Here is a 22,046-nt window from a genome sequence, read left to right as displayed (position 1 = left end):
AATAGAAGACAGAATGGACATAATCATAAATTTGTTGACATTACTTGTTGTTAAGCAGATCATTTTGAAGCCGCATATTATATCCAGTGACCATGGGCGTGTGCACGTTGTGTACAAATCTTGTATACATATTTCCTGACAACCAGAAAGCGCTAAAGTTAGCATAATATTCACCGAGGTTTGGATAAAGCAGCGAACATGTTGGAAGTTCCTGCTTTGCGGGACATTTCCAGCTGTTCACAGATGATCATCTGTGTCAGACTGTGAACAATGGTTCGTACAAACGGTCCGTTTGACGTAGAATCAGGTAGAACAGGTCGACACGCTGCAGGGTCTGTTACAGTCAGAGAGGGGGCGGAGATCAGCTGACACGCACAGCGGTGACGTCACACCAACACTGTTATGATTTGAGAACGGACTGGACCAAACTCAGTACCGCCCTTTTTTGTGTCTAATATAGAAATACCTACAAGACAAACATTAGCCATGTTTATAGTGAAATATCACATTAAGCAACAGATGCAGAATTAAGTTTACTTTATTTGCTGAAACGTTCATATGGTTTAACATTTGTAACCCCCCCCCGTGTCGCGCTGAGAATGGTTCAGCCCAGGTTTGAACAGTTGACCGTGGATTTTAAACGGCACAAAGTTACACTGAAGGATCCGCTGCGAAAGTATTTAAATATCAGCATTCAGGTAAGTTAGCTCTAATAATGTTATATTTAATTATTTACTTTATGATATCTGACGAATAAATATGGGACGTTTTAATTCGACATACTGAATGTTTATATAGGCTCAATTCACCTTTTATTTGGGGCAAGTTAGGACGAATTTTCTTATTTAAATCAACATTTAACACATGTAAATTATGTAAAACCAACCTTTATTGATCACCAATATTTACATTTTTTTTAATGCTTTGTAGCATATTTTCTACATTTTGCTTATAATAAAAATGCAAATTTCTTCTTCCATCATTCCTTATTGATTGTGTGTGTGATCATAAGTCTGCTGATTATTTTCTTGATTTTCTTGCATGAGATGCATGATTTATTTAACTAAACTGTATCAAAACACATTTAGGTTTCAGTTGACTAATGACCTTAGCTGTATATTAATGTTAATGCTTAATCTGAATGTCCAGACTGCTGCTGAGATGTCAGATCAGAGAGAAGAAGACTCATCCACTGACCTGCCGTGTCTGGTAAAGCTCGAGTCTCCTACAGGTATGAAGCTCTAATATAGAACTTATTGTTTTCGGGGACATTCAGGGACCATTAGTAATTGAATTATTACCAGAGTGGCAGTTTTAATTATCTGCGGGTGTGTGTCCTGTCTGTGGTGTCAGGAAGCCCACCCACCGCCTCATTATCCAGTCTGATGGAGCTGGAAAATTGTGTTTCCAACCTGAGCCTCGCACATGAGATAGTGTTAAACGGAGACTTCTGCTTCAAGCCCAGGAGTCCTCCCACCGACAGGTAAGACAGAACACTTCACTGCAGCAGATGTGACCTTGGTTTCTAAATTAATAGATTTATTTATGTGAGTTTAAGCTCCTGTTAAGCTGATTTTGTACCGTTTGTCCTCCTTCAGCCTGGAGGGCAGAGTGACGGAGGTCATTCACAGAGCCTTCTGGGATGTTCTTCAGGAGAACCTGAGCAGTGATCCTCCGAACTACATCCACGCCATCGTTCTGCTGCAGGAGGTCAAAACTGTGAGTGTGTGACCTCTGCTTTAAAGGAGCATTCTGCTGTAAATAAACGTTGTATAGCATGTTTTTCTGCAAGAGGTTGCGGCTAATTTTTTCTAATTTCCCATCAGATGCTGCAGTCTCTGCTGCTGCCGGGTCACGTCAGACTGCGGTCTCAGCTGGACGAGGTGCTGGACATGGATCTGATCCAGCAGGAGGTCAAACACGGAGCTTTGGACCTCCATAGACTGGCAGCATTCATCACTGACACCATGGCGTCTTTGTGCGCTCCTGTGCGTGACCCGGAGATCCGGGCCCTGAGGGACCTCAAAGACCCCGTGGACCTTCTGAAGTAAGGGACAGATTAGTAAGACTCTTACTCCTGCCTCCTCCTTCTCTTCTACAACTGTCTTGATCTTGCTGCTCTGCCCTCAGAGAGATATTCCGCATCCTGCGTCTAATGAAGACCGACATGGTTAACTTCACCATCCAGAGCCTGAGGCCTCACCTGCTGCCGCAGGCCGTGCAGTACGAGAGGGCCAAATTCCAGCAGATCCTGGACCAGCAGCCAGGTGAGTAGAGCATGATGGACGATAAAGGTGACTTTGTGAGCGGAACGTTTATGGTCGTTGGATATTTCAGTTTTCAATTAAACAGATTTTGACCCTGGCACCATCCTGACATTTTTCAGCCTCTCATATATTGGCTGACGCGCTCTGCAGCCAATCACCAGCTCTGCTGCTTTGGCTCAGATATTAGTGCTGCCTCATCAGAGTCACTGGCACAGTGACAGGCCTGCCGGTGCTGACGCAGCCATGTTAGCCGAGATATGAAAACTTTTATTAATATTATAATATTTCTAAAAGAAAACGGGGAAATGTTTTCCTGACTAAATCTTTTCAAGCGCCTACAATATCATTTCCACGCTCTTCTAGTACATAAAGAGAAGTATATTTACTATAGCTTATAAAAAATATGCAGCAAGTGTTCGCAGCTTTGCTCTGCCTCTTACCTGCTTGAGGAATATAGAGAGACTCCGGGCAATTTTAAAGATTTATGTTCAGATTCATAATGCTCATGTTGCTGCACAACACAGAGATCTATTGCTGATCACACACTCTAATCAATATTTGTAAAAGTACCATCCACAACAAGCCATATCATTAAAGCAGAGCTGCTAGCAGAGCCTTGACATCATATTGAAGGATCATTGGGTTGAATTAGAGTGAGACAGGCTTTGCTTGTTCAGTACAGAGGTGTGGGAGTATCATTTAAAATCACATGGGGCGCCTTAGTAACACTAATTATGTGTGATATTGACTTATTTTCCCAGAGGTGGATCAATGAGACTACATCTTATATTGATTGATTAACAAACTCGTTAACTCAGCGTCTCCTTCTAGTCAAAAAAACCAGGAATTCATGTATGTTTTTTTACTCACATTATTGTCTTCCTAATTTTCTGTTCTCCTTCAGCTTCTCTGGACGACACCACCGCTTGGCTTCGGGCGGCAGCGTCAGAAGAGGCGTCTGTGTCCGATTCTCTAGCTCCTGACAGCCGAGGTCCTCTCAGTGCCACCGCTGTCCTCAACCGGGCTTACATGCGTCTGCTCCGCTGGGACCCGCAGGACCAGAAATATCCCGAGGTCAGCTGCAGCCTGAATAATTACATCACATTGCGCCTTTCATTATGCCAAGTGATATTTTATTGATTGTGAGGGAATATTCAGTTTCCCCCACGCACTCCTCCTCACCCTGCTGCCTGCTAAAACATGTGACAACACATACATATCCAATGAACACACAGTCCTGTCAGATGATGATCAAATGAGTCTCCACACTGTGTGTTTTAGTTGTGCCTGACTAACTCCACCATTGATATTTATTTAGATTAAAAAACACATTATCAATTTATTTCCCTTACAATCACTGACTGACTGTTAAATTCAACCTTTTATTTGTTCATGTAAAAAGTGAGATGGTGATTTATTGTATTATTTCAATGAATTGTTACCTAAAGAACACCACAAAATCATAATTGATCTTCTATTCTAGCTGAGAGTCTACACCCTACATTAGCATCTATTTGAACCATGTGTCCGCGGCTTTTAGTTGGTTTCTTGTTTACAATTTAATAATGTGTGACCCTGACCTGCCCTCCTCACACAGACTGTGCTGATGGACCGGGCCCGTCTGGACGCCCTAGGCCAGCGGCTCCAGATGCTGGTCCTGGAGGCATCGGTGCTTCTCTTGACCAACGCTCACTGCGGGGGTGTTGTTTTCAGCCTGCAGGGGTTTGTAGGTAAACTCAGGCGGTCTGTCGCTGCCCTGCTGGAGGGCAGTCACACCAGGTAAGAGGAGGATGTGGTGATGCATGTACTGGCTGTCATGGGGAACAGGTATTGTATGAGGAGGAAACCATTGGAGGTGACAGGAGGCAACTAGCTTGTCAGAACAGATCCAGCTAACCTCATTCTTTCTGTTCGAGAGAAGCCCTGTCATGCTTAGTGGATAAATGTAGAACAGCAGCTTGTGATCTGCAGGGAGCTGCTCACACCCTGGTCCAAGCTGTGATAGCATGTAGCACAGGCCGTGTTCTTCCTTAATCACCATTATTAACATGTGTAACAGTGTGCAGACTTAGACCTGTGTGTTTTCACACTGGTAGATTATGGGTCTGATGCTGGTTTGTGGTGCTGCAGGGAAGCTGACCTGAAGGGGGCCCTGTCGGGACTCGGGGAGACGGTACTGCAGCAGGTCACCGAAGCTCTGAGGGGTCAGGGAGGAGCCGCACTGCCTCAAGAGATCCAGGATCTGCTGAAGGGACAGATATCTGAATTGTGGAAGCACAACTACCCTGTTCGCAAACTGATAGGTGAGCCATGGACTGATGGACTGCTGGTGGTGGTTTGTATCATTTTACATTAACAGACAAAAGGACACAGTTACAGATTTGTCTGATCATCATTTATAGTCATCAGTGTCTTACATCGGGCTTGCATCTGACTTCTGCAACGTGCACATCCATACTCTGGCATGTGTTGCTTCTGTTATCAGCAATTGAAAATGTCAGTTCGTGAGATGGTGCTGCAGGTTTATAATGACATTTAACACATTAGCCTAGGAACAAAGCTGACATGACCATTTTTATTCATGACGCGTGGCCACAAATGAAATTTATCCGATTTGAAACCACATCCTGAAAATCAGAATCAGGAAAAAAATTCAGATTTGAGTCACTCCAGCCTGGCTGTCTGAACATAATTTTAAGTCTTGTAAAACTTGCAGGCTTAGGCTGTAATTATGTTTGGATTTGTAGATTCATCAGGACATAAGTATATTTTGATTATAATTACATTTTTTTTATTCCCACAAATCCACTCGAAAACTACATAAACATCTCTAGATTTGAGGATCTAAGATCAGAGCTTTTCACATTTCACTTGTAAGATACTTCAAATTATTATCAACATTTTGTCAGTTGTGTATGTTTTAAGTTCTAAAACATGATCTAAGAGAACTTTTTGCTGGTTACAAACAGATTGTACATCAGAATGCAACCTTGTAGGCTGATTAAACAAACGGATAACAGCAAAACTTGGAAAAACACTTTAACAAAGAAATGTTAGCTTATTTTACATTAAAACGCACAGAGTTCCCTCTGTCCACATGGAAGCTTTTAAACCCTGTCTCTCTCTCTCTATCACACACAGGAGAGAGGGTACAGGGCTTCCTCCGGGCCATGCTGCAGGGCGGCCCTGCTAAAAGGAGCCCAGAGCTGCCTGCTCCCCTCGGGCTGGTGAATGCTGAGCTTGCTGAGCTCGGGATGGCCTTTGGGCGAATCGTCCACTTCAACCAAACAGTCTTCGGCCCCTTCTATGCACCCATCCTCAGGAGACTGCTGTTCCCGCCAGAAGAGGCAGAAGCAGAGGAGGACGTGCACTGAGCTGATGATCAGTAATGACCTGAACATAAGCTTTGACATTCGGTGTTGCAAGGAGAGCTTTAAAATGTAAATACAGTGAGGGGTTAAATGTTCAAGGGAAACTCAATTATTTAACCACAAAACAAGGCAGCTGAAGTGACATTTCCTTCATCTTCTGCTTTTTATGGGCATTTACAGTTTCCACAGATGATGTTAGATGAGGGCAGGTGAAACTAGATATGAATAATTCAAATGTAGCATCTTAACCACAGATCTAAAACACAGCAGAAAGATTTTGTGATTATTCAGGCAAGTAATTAAGAAAAAAAAACAAGAAAAGTACCAAAGAAAATATGCTCACAGTTTGTAAATATCACTGATGCTTTAAAATGTTGCTGGGTCTGTTTATATTGATAGATGTTTATGTATCACTTACCAAAGATGGTGGAAACTCTTTACTTTCTTTTCTTGTTGCTTTTTGCACCTTTAATGTTAAACCAAAAATATGCTTAAGAGTAGGGGTGTGCGATTTGACGATAAATGATCGTGAAGGATTTGAACGTATCGGCGATCTACCAGAACGGACAGATCGTTTTATGGTCCATAGAGCACCTTCTATTAATTGCAGTTCTATGTTCGCGCAGACGCATGAGTTTTTTTCACTCGGCCAACTCTCAGTGCGCTTAATGTGAACACGACCAACCAATGACAGCCTCCCTGTTAGGAAGCTACGGCTGAAAACGAAAAGAGAACGGAGGAACTGGTCCCTAAAACCAACTCCACCTTTATGTTCGGCACTGTTTCGGCGCGTCTTCTGAGCCTGTGTCTGTGTGCGAGACGTGTGTCGCAGTGGAAGGGCACATCAGATGCAGACACAGGCAACAGCTAATGACGTCACCAAAACAATAACGCAGGCATTTGATGAAGAGGCTCCATATGAGGGCTCTAGTAAACGGTGGACAGAGGTGACAGCAGCAGCTCCGTTTTTCCTTAGATATGATTCCCATTAAGGTTTGATCACATTAAACTTTAAGAGTTACTTAAGTCTCCATACTGTATTTATTGTTTAAATCTTAGGAGGCACACTTCAGTCTGTTTAAATGACTGTTGAATAATACTTTACAGAATTACATTAGTCTTCTTTTTAACCTATTTGAAATAAAACTTTATTTTGTTCTGTAATTGTTTAAAATTTTTGCCATATCGCCCACCCCTATTAAAGAGTATTAAATATTCTGGTAAAATAACTCTTCATGTCAATGGGTTTTTAACTATATTCTGGGAACATTATAACACAACACACAGTGTGTCCTGTCTGAACATCTCAGAGAGTGTATTTGGACTTTCAGGACGTCTTTTCCTACAGGCGACTTTTGTTTTTATAGTAGTGTAGACTTTTGTTATTTTATATTAAAGGTAGGGTAGGAGATTTTGAAAACTCAGTGAGAGTCAGCCAGATTTTGAAAGTAAACACACGCCCCTTTCTCTCGGAGCTCACCCCGAAGCCACGCCTCCCAATCACATTACCTGAAGACGAGCTGCGGTCTGTGACTTTGGCCATCATGCAGTAGTGATGTAGTAGAGAGTGACAACCAGCCAATACTCCGCACAGGGTCCACCCGGAGGATTGGCTGATGTTTTTAGCATTTTATAGCTTCCACAGATGATTCATATTCTTCATTTTTATGCGAAACTGCCAAACTAATTGGTTGCTATCGGATTGTAAAAAGAAGTTACACTAATTTAACAAAAAGTGCATCAGAATGAAATCTCCTACCCTACCTTTAACTAATAAGGTTCAGAAGAATTTGATCTTCTGATTACGGTATGTTTATTCAGCATGACATGTTGTACCATCAGTCTATAGTTTTATGAAGGGTCTTCATAGCTGCACAGCTGCAGCTGCCAAGGTTCATCCACACCTTGCAAAGTTGCTTCTGATGTGTTTTTCCCCACATGTTTATTATTGAGGTTATTTTGTCTTAATCTTAATTTCAATTGCAAATAATAACTGAAGTTTGACTGCACATGAGATTTTTATAGATATCATCAATAGTTTGATATTTTCATATTACAATAAAAGTGGATACCTAGAATGTATTTAAAATAACAACAACAGTGTACTTTGCATTGCTAGCACAGCATATGATCATATTCATAAAACAGGCTGTGTAGTGGAAAAACCCTTTAAAGCCCAGCAACACTGATTTTGTGTACACCAAAACATCAGCAGGATCCTCAGCTGTGACTTGAATATAATAAATACTTGAGGGGCACAAACTGGGGCTAATCACTTGTTTAGATTGAAGGTTGCACCACCCACTAATCTTTTCAGCAGTGGAAGCAGTGAAGGTGTAATTGTACAGTAATTACCACATTGTTACATTTGTCACTTTAACTTTTAAACAACTAGTGTTAACATTTCTGTTTTGAAACACAAAAAAGCAATGCTGACAACAGACTTCAGAGGGATTCTTTAGTCTTTGTATTATTTAATTTCATTAATATAATATTGCTTTGAAATTTGAAACAGTATCACATTATCATTGACAAACCATACTCTGTCCACAAACATGGGCAAAGCATTGTATGCTGGTACAGGTTTTTTTTTTTCCTCTACATTTTGTTACCCTTTTAATAAATCCCACAGTTACTATCTTCAATAGACCTGAATCAATAGAAATGCTCATTAATGGTCTATATCATTAATGGTCTACAGTGCTCTAAACATTACAGTACCTACATGACAAGATCAGAGTCACACAGAGGCCAGGAAATAAGACTTGGCCTTTCTGACTGACCTTTCTCAAGACAGGAGTGATACACAGGTCCTGTTTATCCAGTGATGTGGGATCACAGGTTACCTTTTAGTCTGTGTGTTGGGATTCATCTCAGGGGCAGTGGAGGAGCAGGAAGGAGGTGGGAAAAGAGGCGGGCGGGGGTGGGGGGTATACAGGGTGAGATCTAAATGTCAGAGTAGCACTGGTTGGCCCTGCACATTGCGTAAGGCTTACCTCTCTCTCTCTCTCTCTCTCTCCCTCTTTTCCACTGCTCTGCCTACTAAAAAACCAACACACGCAACACACACTCTCATCACCGGCTGCTCCCCTTCAACTCACAGCTTGGTATCCGGAAACTTGAACGCTGGGGTGAGCTACACAAGGAAAACACCAATGTTAAAAAGACGGGTACATGCACACAGCCATCATCATGCCACCAAAACTTGCTTTAAATAGCTGCTGCTCATTAAAGTGTAATGCTTTTATATTATGCATCCATACTTAGAGCAGGTTGTCTTGGTGACACACAAAATGGAAGAACATACATGACAAAATGTGAAAATGGCAAAATGGAGGTATGAAGATGAGTTGCTGTATTGTAAGAAAGAGAGAGGGATAGAGAGAGAGAGAGAGGCGAGGGGGGGAGAAACATAAAAAGCAAATGGTAGATGAGCGAGAGGAGACGAGACACTGCTACAGTACATACAAAGACTGCTCAGGCCAAGTGCATCAAAGGGTACAAAACACAAAGACACTGCCAACATGCACATCATCAGAGGAAGCTAACGATTAACAGTCAGAACAGAGTGGCAATGACGCAGCCACGGTAACCGCACACAGACCAGTTACACCTTAACAGTCAGTCTTCTGGGGAGAGGAGCTCAATCCCTCACTTCTCCTGCAGCACGTACATAAACAAGAACAAGAAGTGGCCAGTGATGTAACAGTAACAGTCCAAACTCCCATGAGGACACACACACAGGCATACAGCACGCACGGCAAGGTAGTGCACACAGATATAAGGGGGATGGGGTGGGGGGAGGCGGGGAAGAAGACAACCCACGGATATGTGTCGAGTCCACAATGAGCAGTTTTGAGTCACAGTGCAGCAAGAAAAAGTCCTCAGGAAAAAAAAAAATGGCGTCACGTTCTCAGCATAACAAATCCATTAACACGACACCAGAGCAACGTTCAGATTTGGCTCGTTTAATGTAGTGGAATTAAATATGTTTATTTTCAGGTGACACACATTTTTCTATTTTTTTTTAGTGTACTGTAACTAATTCTAAATTAGAGTGAAACATCATGGATTCATACCCATGTAATCATGATAATAGGATAGGGAAGTGTGCACCAAATTGTGCTGTGAGCTCATTAATAAGTTTTCTTTAGATTACTAAAATTGGGAACCAATATCAGTACACTATATAGATGTTTGTTTCTTTGTTTTTTGCCTCTGGGTATAATAATATCTTTCTGTTCCAAAGGTTTGTACCCATCTATCAAAAGGTATCACAAAATGCACTGATGTCCCAAATACACCATAAGAAAACAAAAATAAGGTTTTAAAAGGGATAGTGCCATTTTTTTTAAACACAGTGTTGTTGTTTTTTTGTTTTTTTTTGTTTTGTTTTTTTACTTTAACTTGACAAAAAGACGATGCTGTGATTTGCAGGCTCTCAGTGCTACCATGTTGCTGAGAGGCACTGGGCAGTACAAGGCCAGAGTGAAAGACTCATCCTGACAAAACTGTACCATCAATAGAACATCCCAGCCAGTCACAGTCAGTATTATTTTCCACAAGTCTTTTTTTCAAATGCAGGGTGGAGGGCGTGCAATTGGTGGTGTTCGGGGGAGGGAGGGGGAGGGGGAGGAAAGGTCAGTTGATTATATTGAACCCAAAGGAAGTAAGGCTATAAAGAAAGTCGTCCTCCTGTGTTGAGAGTATACGAGGTCTCAGTTCTTGGTCCGTTTCAAGTTCAGACATCAGTGACAGATCTGCTCCGATGTGGTCTTATACTATGAGTATTGTACAAATGTGTAGAAAAAAAAACAAACAAAAAGAAAAACAGGATGTTTGCTGCATGTTGCCGTTTTGTCTTTTCATTGATTGATTGATTAATTGTCCGTCTTGCATCCCATGCTAGCAAAGTAGCCTCCTCATAGTGCCTCACAGTGGTAGATGCCTGGTAAGACAGGACAGGCTACAGATGGAGAAAGAAAAAAAATAAATAACTTGAGGCAAAACAACTTAACAGTTTAGTAAATTAAAAACAAAATTTAAAAAACAAAACAAACTAAAACGTACTTTTATTTTACAGATTTGAATATAAATCTGTCCGACAGCAACAATAAAAATAAAACCTGTAAATATTCAACATTTTGGGGAACAGGCGTGTTTGTTTTCTTGATTAGAGTTATGTGAGAAGATTGATAACATGCTCACATCTGTGCGGCAAATAAACACTGATGGTATGAAATGGTTTACACTTCCTGTCCCTGAAGTGGGCGGGTCACTGTATAATGTAATCAGCAGAAAGTAAATGATTTTCCATGTCTCACTGACGGCATGTTCCTGTGGTCTCACTTTGGTCTTGCAGCTCACCGGAGAGCAGATATTCAATATTTGTGTTATGTTTCTGTTTAAATATAACCCTGTGCACCAGCCCTCATGTGGCCATTGGAGGAACTGCAGTTTCTGCCACTTGCGCATCGGCTGTTTTTGGAGTTCGCGGTTTGTTCAGGCTGCAGCAGTGAAAAGGCCCGTGTCGCACAAATACAGGAAATAACTTGTAAGTGCAACGTCTTCTCATTTTTGACTTAGATTAGCATAATGGCAGAAATATAGGAGGATATCGGTAACACACATGACAAGTGTCACAGACCAGCCCAAACATCTTAAAACTCTCAGAATAATAAAGCTGCTCTCACTCTGCTTAATGAGCTTCAGAGATGCTGGTAGTTAGATTCTCTGGGAGCTTCATGTGTTTATACATGAGAGGCATCAATAGTCTCATCTAAGTCTTTGCAAGAAATTAAATAGGCATATTTCCCAAAATGTTTAATACACTGGCCCTTCAGTGCTACATATAAAGCAGAATTTTACTCAACATTTCTGGAAATGCTTGCTGTCAGGTCGGGCCAGTGTGGGGTCCAGATACACACCAAAATAAATACGAACATGCTCGTTTTGCCTGTGAAGAATCAATTCTTAAAAACAAAATGGCTTGAAAGAGAAGGAATAATAAAGATGCAACCTCTGGGAGCTATCTGGGATTTGGAGGCAGATGCAAGTTGTCAGGAAGAGGAGGATGAGGAGGAAGAGGCAGTTTGGTTGAGAGAGCAGGGCCACTGTAAAAAAATAAGATCAGTCCAGGATCATCCGGTTCCAGGGCTCCGCCATTGGCTGCAGCAGCAACAGGCGAGGAGGAGGCTGCCGGGGGTGTTGGGGAGACACGGGAGAACCGCAGGAGCGTTTGCATGGCAGGTTAGGAGGTTGTTGTGGGTCGCTGGGCAGGGCAAAGGAGGGTGCAGGAGTAGGCAGCCCTGAGGGACGCTATACCATCACAGTGAGAAGGCACGGGGCTCACATGTATATATGTGTGAGTGCGTGTAAGAGAAAGAGATATAGAAATAGAGAACCGGATGCAGGGGGAGAGAGGGAAGTACGAGGCAGGATGAAGGGCGGGGGGGGGGTGCAGAGGGGCGGCTGTGAGGGATCCGGCCTCAGAATATGGTGGTCTCGTACTTGGTGCTGACGGGGCGCCTGTTGGAGTCTCGATGGTCCAAGAGCCAGGTGGTGCTGCCCAGGGACTGCATGTCTGCGTCCATCTCCAAGGGGTCGATCTGCCGGAGGGGGAGGGAGGGAGGAGGGACGAGAGGAGGACGTGAGACGTGCGGCAGTGGAGGCCATCGTGCCACACTGACAAGTCCTCAGCTCACACACGTGCATGTGGATTAGAGGTACAGTCCAGTGATCATGTTATAATCACAGACACTCAGGGCTCAATCCACAAAATGGATGATGTCTGACAGAAAATACACTCAGCCTCTGTAAGCCGCGGCAGTAAACCAAAGACACGACCCTCTGGGAGTTAAATCAATGTGCTGATTAGTATTTCTAAAGCAACATGTGCTCTACACCAACAATCACACACACAGTTCTACATACACTATGCTGATTAATTTACTTAGAGCTACAAATTAAAAATAGAATAATAATAAATAAAAAAGGGTACGCATTTGGTATTGAAATATCCCCTTCTTGTGGATCACACCTTCAGCTCCACGCGTCTTAAAAAGATACAGAATACAAAAAAAAAAAACATCAAACAGAGACAGCTTCAACCGCAATGGATTAAACCCTCACTGGCACAATTTAGCCAACAGTCCTCAAGTTAGGCAAGTAAATCACACATCCGCCTTCCCTGAACCACAGACTTTGCATTTTAAAAAGTCTAAAATGTAAGATGAAGATGAGAGATGGGAAAGCAAATGGTTGAATAAAATGTCTGAAATACGAAGAACCACAAAACAAAGAGACAACAAAGAAAAAGGAAAAAAAGGGGAGGGGAGGTGTGTGTGTGTGTGTGTGTAAGCAGATGTATGATGATTAAGGATTGAATAGAGGAAAGGAAAGAGAAGGACCTGGACTCCAGGGCTAACAGAGTGCAACGGGAGGAAGGAAGGACGGTGGGTAGTACACGTGTGACAGTGACAGCAGCGGCATTCGTGCAGAGGGGCACCCTGGGAAGCAGGAGGACCAAGAAGACAAGAACAAAGACACGTTAAAAAAGAAGAGAGCATTTAAATGCACTGAATGGATAAAGAAGAAATCCAGTAGAAGCAGTTCATCACCAGATTTTTAAAGTCACTAAACCACATCTCACCGTGACAATGTACATCTATTAACTGCTTTTAATGTAATCTAATTCTAAATCTGATTTTTCTAGGTTGCCTTTGGACTTAACTAAACTGAGATGCACTGCAGCCAGACTTAATGTCAGCTACATAAATGCAGCAATATACCATCTTAAATGGGTGATTTAATTCATCCAAGCTCTTGTGCTAATCTAGCTGCTAAATCAGCTAGCAGGACATTTAGTCACAAATGCAAGATCCATCAGTGTAGCAGTTATAAAAGCTAAATAAATAAAAAGCTAAGCTGAAATCACAAGTAAAATACTATTCTATGTGGAAATTCTAATCATATTAATGATTTTGTTCTTCAAGGCAAGCTGTGACTTAGTTGTGCAGCTTGTCGGTTGCTTCGTAACCTCAACTTTTGCTTATAGCTATACTTAAGTAAACAGTCTATTTTAACATACATGACATAGAAAAACACATAACAGTGCAGGGGCAACAACACAACAGTGCAGGGCAACAGTAAACAACTGTAGAATTGATCAAATTAATGCCTAGGATCCTCACTCGTGCACATTCAGTGTGTAAAGGACATGTGTGCTACCAACACCATGCTGACTGCAGTTCACTTAAGGACCACAGGTGTCACTTACACAAGCCAGGCTAACTAGCTTACTATGTATACTTAAAGCAAAAAACATTTTTTAATTTCAGTGCAGCAGGTACAGCAGCATCTCTGTTCAAGACAATTTGGCACCATACATGTTAGGAATTATGTAAATAAAATTGTGATGATTTTACTCCCGTTTCACTACTAAAGCTGCTGTTACTTTAATGAATAATCCATCATTTATATTATGCTAACTACTGTCAGTGTTTGCCATTTACTCTTTAGGACCCTTTAACAGTATAAAAAAGCTTAAATCCATTGAAAATTCCACCAGTAGCATTCACATAATTAACCCGATTGTTTCAACCTGCTCATGTCAGTCATCATTTTGGTCAACACAATGGAACACTGACGACTGTTAAGACTCCATTATTAGCCTGCTTGTGTGTAGAAAGCGAAGACAATCCTCGTCTTAAATGTGTCACACTTAATCACCGTAACACTGCACATGTTCAATGTGAGAGCAGATTAGAAAATCTCTGCAGGAGGACGAGGCTTAGCAACAATTGCTCCTTTGGGAGACTGTACTGTATCCACGCTGTCACGGTTTCTGTCTGAACCAACTACATTTGGTAGCAGTGAGAAGTATTAAAACAAATTGCAGCCGACAGATATCACCACTCTTCCAGTCTAAAACTTAAACAACCAGCCAGACTCATTATGCAGTGCTGTGATTACTCCATATATTATCCTTACAGGCAGGTAGTAAAACAAAATGATTTGTGTCTCTGCAGCAGTGTGTGTGTGTGTGTGTGTTCTCAGCTGTGCAGTGACAGTGATCACTGAATGCTTATTACATGCTGCCTGAGAGGTCAATGCATCAACGGGCTGCTCAGAGTCCACATCAACATTTATGAAGCGAGGAAGCGGGTGGTGGTTCGGACTAGAGGGGGGGCCAAGCCCTCTGTAAGGGTCCCAGAGGAAATCACACACCCCGCCAGCAAATAAAACTCTTCATTCATCACATATGCACAAATGGAAAATCTCCGCTGATCTAGGTGACTCAGATTTGGGGGGTGGGGGGGTGGGCGAGAAGAAACTGGTAGCAAAGTAATGAGTCATCACTTTCTACTACACACACAGCAAATCTGGCTTTGTAGGCGGCCCGGTGGGGGTTTCATCAGTGGAGAGAAGTCAGCCATGAGGTCTGTGTACCTTTCCTCAATTGTGTGTTTACGGTGTCCACACTCACACACATACACCATGTTCTCTTAAGAGTTTGTAGGGTGGTACTCACTGCTGATCTTCGCATACTGCTCCAAGACTGAGACATAGGTCGGCTGGTTTTGGTTTCAATGAGCTCCGAGGTTAGAGATGACGGGGGGACATACTGTCTCGCTCTGGACTGGATTGCCATCTGATAAGCCACCTCAAATGCTTGTCCCAGTGTTAGGATGATCTCGTAGGTCTGTGTCTGTGTGAGGAGATTGAAAACATTAGAGACACTGAATGCAAACACAATGGGGAACCTCCGGCCTACGGACCGTATACAGCAACAAACTCAGTTTTATCAACATGCTGAAGACTTTCCCATTGTAAGGGGACATGCACTGAGCTTTGCATCTCTGTTTGGGACAACCTATTGTTGTGAGCAGTTCTTTTCAAAATAGCTCTCAGTTCCACTCAAGGCTGACCGACCACAATCTTGAAAATCAATTGCAGATAGCATCGCCATCAGATATCAGAGAGAGAAGCAGTACCAGCCATCGCATTAAGGAGGTCAGTGTGTTCATCGCACACAAAAACTTGCTTTTTACTGGATAATTACTTTGTATAATTACTTAATGGCTGAAATATATAACACAGCAAAGCAAAATCAATTTTGTGCATGGAGCATCTGTGTTAAATACAAGATGTGTGAAGCTCAGAATTGTATTTCTGCCCTGTGCAAACAGTCATCTTTATAGTTCAGCTAAAACGGTCTCCCTGCAGCTGAGCGTGGCTCCACAGTGGTCCGCCAACCAAAGACAAAAGATTGTTGTTGACCTTTTTACTAACACTGAGACACAAAGAATTACACAATCTGTCCCACTAAATGAAAAGGCCAGACATAGCAGGAGCAGGATTTCAATCAAGCTACTCGATAATGAGCTAATCAAGAAAATGATGTCCATAGAAAGCTGCATGCAGGTTTGACTGCAGGACAGCCGAGGACACGCTGAGTTTCACTGACAAATTCACAAAAAGCTGTGGAATGATACAAAGATTGAGAGGTCTCTGCAATGGATTTTATTGGCATTAGTGTGTAACATTATCTTTCTATTTATTCAAAGTGCACTACTCACCACTTCCACAGTGCTGAAGACATGACAGAAATGGTGTCCGCTCTTTAAATCCTTGGTGATGTATGCAAACGTGCAGAGGTCGTCAGGGTCTTGGGCGGCGCAGGAGATGTTCCTGATCTCATGCTCTGCAACTATGGTCTAATGGAGACAGGAATGAAGTGAGTGCTAACTGGAAATCAGCCCTTAATGGAGGCTGAAAAAGTCAACTGCAGCATATGGAGCTGGATGAATCAATAACATGCTTCCCCATTACCTTTGTGGCTGCGTCAATAAATTTGACCCCTCTGTAGGTAATGGACAGTATGACAACTGGACCCTTTTTTGAGTCCTTTGATTTCTGGACATAAGAAGAAAACGTGAGAGGCAAGTAAAACGAATAAAAATTCAAACAAAGAAGGAAAGGAAACAGGGGTTTTACCCTAATTTTAGCACAGGCATCTTGTGTGGACTCAATCCCTCGTAGATCCCTGATTATCATTGAGCCTAAGTACTAGAACAGAGAGTAAAACTACGATTTAGAACACTGACACACAGAGAAAGTCTCTTTATTTTTAACATATATTAACAGAGTGTGGATGTAGTGTAGAAGTCACTTACTGTTGCCTCGTACCCACACGAGTCCAGGATGAGTTTCTCAGGCTGGTGATGCCAGGCGGACACCGTGGCATAGGTAGCAGAGTGGCTCGGTGGCCGGAGGTTTATACGAGATTCTTTGTGTCGTTCACTGTGTCTGTCCTGCAGAGACGTGAAATCACAGGAAGCCAGTTTATAACATAAACCACACTGTAACTTCACCTCAGTAAGTGTAGAGAATGTATTGTATGCACTTTTTTGTGGTATAAGTTGAAGCCACATTGATTTCAAAGACTGCTTTGTGCATCTGGCAGGGTAAAAGATTTCTGCATTAGTGAACTCAAGTCTGTCTGGTCAGCACTTTAAGTCCTCCTCATACTCTTATAAATATTCATGCATGTTAGGCTGCACTCAGCTCTTTCATACACTATTTGTCAGAGTAAAATATACCTAAGATGATAATACAGCAGTGATTTTACATGTCACGCTCCCTGTGCAACTCTTTCCTTATTTGTGGATGCTTGTGTGTGTGTGTGTGTGGTCTCAGTGAGTCAGACACCACGCGAGCCAGCCTGACTGTTTGTGTCGTAGTTTGACCTTTAACAAATGCTAAAATTTGATCACCTAGTTATTCTTAGTTCATTCGCTTACAGAAGAAGAAATCCAGGGAGGCTGTACTGAAGTCATGACGATGACGATCAAAACCAGCCGTGGGGGCAGAGAGTTCATACTTTCATGTTTTGACTTTCAGTAATATTTTCCTCTTTGCAGGATAAGCCTGTGCAAATTTCAATTAGACATCCAGACACATTTGACTTTATGCAACATGCTCCTTTATTTTTAAACTTTATATCTAAAGCTTTCACCAAAATCAGCTGTGTGTTAATCCTTAGTGAACCTCTAGAACCGTTTCCCCAAACTTTACTGATGGCGACCTATTTTTCAAAAATGATAATCCATCATGACCTAATTCAGGCCATATTTATACACTCTGAGAAGAGCTGTGCAAAAATAATGCACCATCACCTTATACTATCCTGAATAAACAGGACTTTTATAGCCATTTAGAGGCTTAATGTGTTTCTGTACTAGGAAGGTTTGAATTTGCAATATTTTGACTATGCATTTGTCTGATTAGTTTTTTTATTATTTATTGATTACTGCATAGCACTGACTTGACATTGTGTAAGTTGATGTGTTGTTTTTTCTGTCTCAGCTTCTGGTTTAGAGTGGCCAGGGTGCTTTTGTTTTATTATTGTGTATAAAAGTGAAAAACTATGTGGAAAAGTTTAAAAATGCAGTTCACCCCACAGCCTCTAGGGACTGGCACCAAAAGTGAGTCAATCCTTATAGATGTGCATGTTAAAATGGTTAACTTTTAAGCAGAAACACATTTCCATTCCACATTTACAGCCTGGTTTTTGTCTCTATAGATAAGTTCCTTTTTTGTGACTGCCTTGATTGGCAGGCAGCTGCAGACTTATAGCACGATTCAGTGACTGCCTGGCTGCCTCAGCTCTACACATGCTCCACCTCTTTACCTGTATTAGGAGTTTAGGAAGATTGTGACGCTGCTAACATGGAAGAAGATTATTCTAGTCCAAGAAAGTGGAACTCACTACAGAGCGCGGCCTCTCACTGTAAGAACGCAGAGATACACTACAGTCTTGGTCGACTCCTCTCCGCCTCCGGTCCGACTCAGTCAGTGGCAGGAGCATGTCCATGGAGCGACTGGTGTAGGGGTCCATCTGACTGAGGGGAGAAGTGGTCTGGGACAGAAGGTCGTGGAACTGCCAAAGACACATACACACACACAGACACACATCAGAGATTAATGATCTGACAGCACTGTCTACATGGGGCTGGTTTCCCTGATCTACTTCCAAGCTTAATCCTCCACAAAACAGCCTCTTCCATGGAGATTCTCTGTTCTTTTTAGCCCAGTTTAATCTGCCTGGGAAATCAGCCCTGAGTATTTAACTGTTGTGAACATAATGATATTGAAGAATCTCATTCCAAAATTAGATATCTGCTGCAGAAAGAAAAGATTCCATTTTCTCACAAAATGATGTTGGCACAGAAATGCAGCTCACCATGTCATGCAGTTTAGCTTATAGGATCTGGTTAGGCTGCTAATAAGAATACAAGGAGCTGTAGTCATCTGTCTTAACTAAAGTATTACATAGGAACAAATGCGAACTAGTCCTAAATACAAAAAAAACAGGCAATAGGGACACTTAATATGGGTTATATTGAGGGCATATGCAGAGCAATAACCATGTCTAATCTGTTAACTGAATTAGCGGGGACAGTTGGTTTAGTGGTTAAACGGTGGCACTAACGCTGCTGCAGTCTTGCAGATATCAGCAAGAATCATAGCCTTAATTGACACTATATTAACTGTATAAATTTCTACATCGCCAGTCTTACCATAATTGGGGACAGGCGCCGGGACTTGGAAGGAGCCTCCTCATAGGGTCTCTCTGCAAGAGAGGCAATGATCCTCTTCCTGTGTCCCAGAGGACCAACTTTAATAACCTAGAAAGGACAAAGGCACAGTCAGAGACACTTTCCATCCACATCTCAGAATTTATCTCGGCCAGGCTAATAGAGATATATCCAAAATACACTGACACGGAGTTGGTGGCATGCACCCCTCGCTGGCAGGCATCCACAGGCAAACAGAAATGACTCTCGTCAATAATTCAGCCTCAATCTGTTTTGCCGTAAGCTTGAAGTACAGCGCTGTCTCCTTTTTTCAGGACACACTATAAATTCACAGACCATTTTTGGAAACGGAAAAAAAGCAAACAAACAAACAGATTTACGGAACAATATCATGCAAATGGTGCACTGCTTTCTATTGATCTGTTTCACTTGTCATAAATTAAATGCATGTTAGTCATTATGTTATCACTGTCTCTTTAAACCTTTCAGCTAACAAAGGCTCTTTCAGCTAGTGTGTCTGAAATCCTCACAGGAGGAAACATAGGTTAATTTCATGTCGTCAAAACTCATTATCTTAATACTGTACATTTGCATAATTGGCTATTAACATTCATGCTCATCCAGTAAAGGTGGATGTTGAGTGATTAATGTTACATTTGTAATTATGCTGCTAGTACAAAATATTCTGTAACAGGCTCATATGATTCTTTGTATGAAGCCTTCAATTATTTATTCAACAAGAGAGTCAGCAGCAGAGGAGCTAACTGGTCTGGATTTCTTGTACTGTTGTCGTTATTTTACAGAATCCCAGGGAGACCAGAATGCATGAGCCATGTGAAATAAAAGAAAACTTAAACAGTAATAAAGAACCTGGGGATTATATGGGAATATAAACCAGCTCATACATCATCCTGAAGCTTGATGCCATTTGCTGGAAGATGCTGAGCAGGATGTTGGAAATGTAATGGGCAAAGTGAGCTCTGCCAAGATGCTCAGAGGCAGTTCTGCTCCTCTGCACACTGAAAGTAATGTGCCCTGCACTCACACCCATCTCTCTGCATCGCAGTCTGCTGGGCACCACACACACACACACACACACACACACACACACTGCATACACATTATATGCTTGGCTTCCGCTGCTGCTGCTGCAGCTGTTTCTGCCATTTTACCACCACTGTCCTTGTGTCAAAGATCATTAGAATGACTGTAAAAACACACTCATCCATCCACAGGTGCGCTGTGTGATTTCATATTAACCACATCAGATCCGCCGCTTTGTTTTTTCTGGTTGCACAATTTTACACACAAACACGTCACTGTTACAAACTTTACAAATTTCACTTAAAAAAATTAGTAACTCCAGACTTTCACACTAGAAACTGGGCTTTGCATCCATTTTTCACTTTACTTTTCGTAACTCCTTGGTTAGATTGAAAGCAACATAATAGAGTTATTGGAAAACCGCTCCCTGTATTTGGCTCCTTGTTGCCATAGGAAACCCCCATTCAAGACTACACCCTGACGGAAAAAGGACCCAGTGTATCTTGACAAACCATATCCACAAATATGGTGGAGTGTACGATTTTAGGCTAAATAATCTGCTCCATAACTTGAATAATTCTGAATATAAACTGAGCGGGCAGTTCACAAACAAAGCCTAACATCAAATGAGCTCAAAAACATAGAACATAAAAGCTAAGCAGACAAATTATCACTTAATAATCAATACATTTTTACATTCATACATTTACACCAACTTAATTCTGGGTTGCAAGGGTTAATTTCCCCACTCATAGAACTTTCTAGATCCATCTCTGAGACTTGCAGACCACACCAAATGACAGGATGATACTGAATACATGCACTTTATTAGTGTTGTGGTAACTCCATTATATAAATCTAATTTAATTAAAATAGTATAAAGAGGGCAGAGGCGCTTCCATGCTTTTTTATTACAGCGCTAATAAGGGATATTTTCGACGTTAGCTAGCTAACACAGGCCATCCTCATAAGTTTTCACCTTTAGACGTTTGTATTGTGCATTTAAATGTTTGTCTCTTGGCAGTTACCTGTGAAAGTGACAGTCAACACGGAACTTTCCACTCGTGAACTCGATGCGCTCCCAGTTTCGTCCTCTGACGTCACACAGCCCGCTAAACAACAATGGCAGCCCCCATGGAGGCTGTGCTAATGGCCGTGACAGTTTTGAAGCAAAGTATTGCTTTAACAATACTTATCTGCTAATGTTATGCATTATTAGCAGCTGCTGTATAGCGTTAGCTATTTCAATACACTTTCAATACGCAGTCTCTGTCTATAGATAGCTTTAGCTAAGTGTTAGCGATGTAGCTGAATTAGCGACGTTAGCTACAGCCCTAACGTAAGCTAGCAAGCTCGCTAGCTCTATGATGTGACAGGAAAATGAAGCGGCATAACGTTTTCCATCTGTTTTAGTCAGCGTTATAAATGGTATTCATCCTACTTTTTGATGCCGTTAGATGAAGCTGAATGAAAGACACATCCTGAAAACACGTTCAAAGGTGAGTCCATATTTATATGATTTGAATGTAGATAATGTTACTGAGGGACAGAAGATAAAACGTGTGTCAGCCATCTCCTATCACATTCCAGCTGCAGGACCTTAATGGAATTTCCTCAGAGACTCGACATGTGGATCAAACGTCGCTTTGATTCTCAAAACAGGTTGTGATTAATGTTTTTTCTACTGCAGAGAAACAGTTGCTCAGAAGTCCTCACTGCATAATTATGATGAATCTACAGCACTGAATCTAAACTGCAATGCA

The 22,046-nt window shown here is 41.9% G+C and overlaps 3 protein-coding genes across 10 annotated transcripts in view; 2 read left to right on the top strand and 1 right to left on the bottom strand.

Annotated features, from left to right (window-relative positions):
* phc2b (polyhomeotic homolog 2b (Drosophila)) overlaps window positions 1-12,993 on the top strand; it is a 43,820-nt gene extending 30,827 nt beyond the window's left edge. For both annotated transcript variants that reach the window (XR_003670690.1, XR_003670689.1), the window contains exon 16: window positions 12,976-12,993. The gene's annotated coding sequence lies outside the window, so the exon portion shown is untranslated. The remainder of the gene's footprint in view (window positions 1-12,975) is intronic.
* LOC114436516 (T-complex protein 11-like protein 1) lies at window positions 624-6,260 on the top strand. The gene is made up of 10 exons (XM_028406813.1): window positions 624-698; window positions 1,150-1,231; window positions 1,354-1,483; window positions 1,599-1,719; window positions 1,827-2,047; window positions 2,131-2,267; window positions 3,172-3,341; window positions 3,865-4,046; window positions 4,398-4,570; window positions 5,409-6,260. Exons 2-10 carry the CDS (start codon window positions 1,162-1,164, stop codon window positions 5,639-5,641), a joined length of 1,437 nt encoding a protein of 478 aa, XP_028262614.1. The 5' UTR covers window positions 624-698; window positions 1,150-1,161; the 3' UTR covers window positions 5,642-6,260.
* The window catches only part of anks1ab (ankyrin repeat and sterile alpha motif domain containing 1Ab), a 42,221-nt gene continuing 28,395 nt past the window's right edge, over window positions 8,221-22,046 (bottom strand). Inside the window, exons 7-16 of one of the 7 annotated variants that reach the window (XM_028406807.1) lie at window positions 19,222-19,329; window positions 18,411-18,581; window positions 16,816-16,953; window positions 16,637-16,708; window positions 16,472-16,555; window positions 16,219-16,356; window positions 15,171-15,347; window positions 13,048-13,146; window positions 12,149-12,246; window positions 10,429-10,604 (exon numbers count right to left, since the gene is read on the bottom strand). In XM_028406807.1, coding sequence (XP_028262608.1) covers window positions 10,571-10,604; window positions 12,149-12,246; window positions 13,048-13,146; window positions 15,171-15,347; window positions 16,219-16,356; window positions 16,472-16,555; window positions 16,637-16,708; window positions 16,816-16,953; window positions 18,411-18,581; window positions 19,222-19,329 — 1,119 coding nt within the window. In that variant the 3' untranslated portion in view covers window positions 10,429-10,570. Of the gene's footprint in view, window positions 8,775-10,015; window positions 12,247-13,047; window positions 13,147-15,170; window positions 15,348-16,218; window positions 16,357-16,471; window positions 16,556-16,636; window positions 16,709-16,815; window positions 16,954-18,410; window positions 18,582-19,221; window positions 19,330-22,046 lie in introns of those variants that run through there. The other 6 variants (XM_028406809.1, XM_028406810.1, XM_028406806.1 and 3 more) reach the window with 6 other exon arrangements.

The sequence above is a fragment of the Parambassis ranga genome, chromosome 5, assembly GCF_900634625.1.
Source record: "Parambassis ranga chromosome 5, fParRan2.1, whole genome shotgun sequence".
In the NCBI taxonomy this organism is placed as follows: Eukaryota; Metazoa; Chordata; class Actinopteri; family Ambassidae; genus Parambassis; species Parambassis ranga.
Note: the sequence above shows the minus strand (reverse complement) of the source record. Positions and strands in the feature narration are given on the sequence as shown.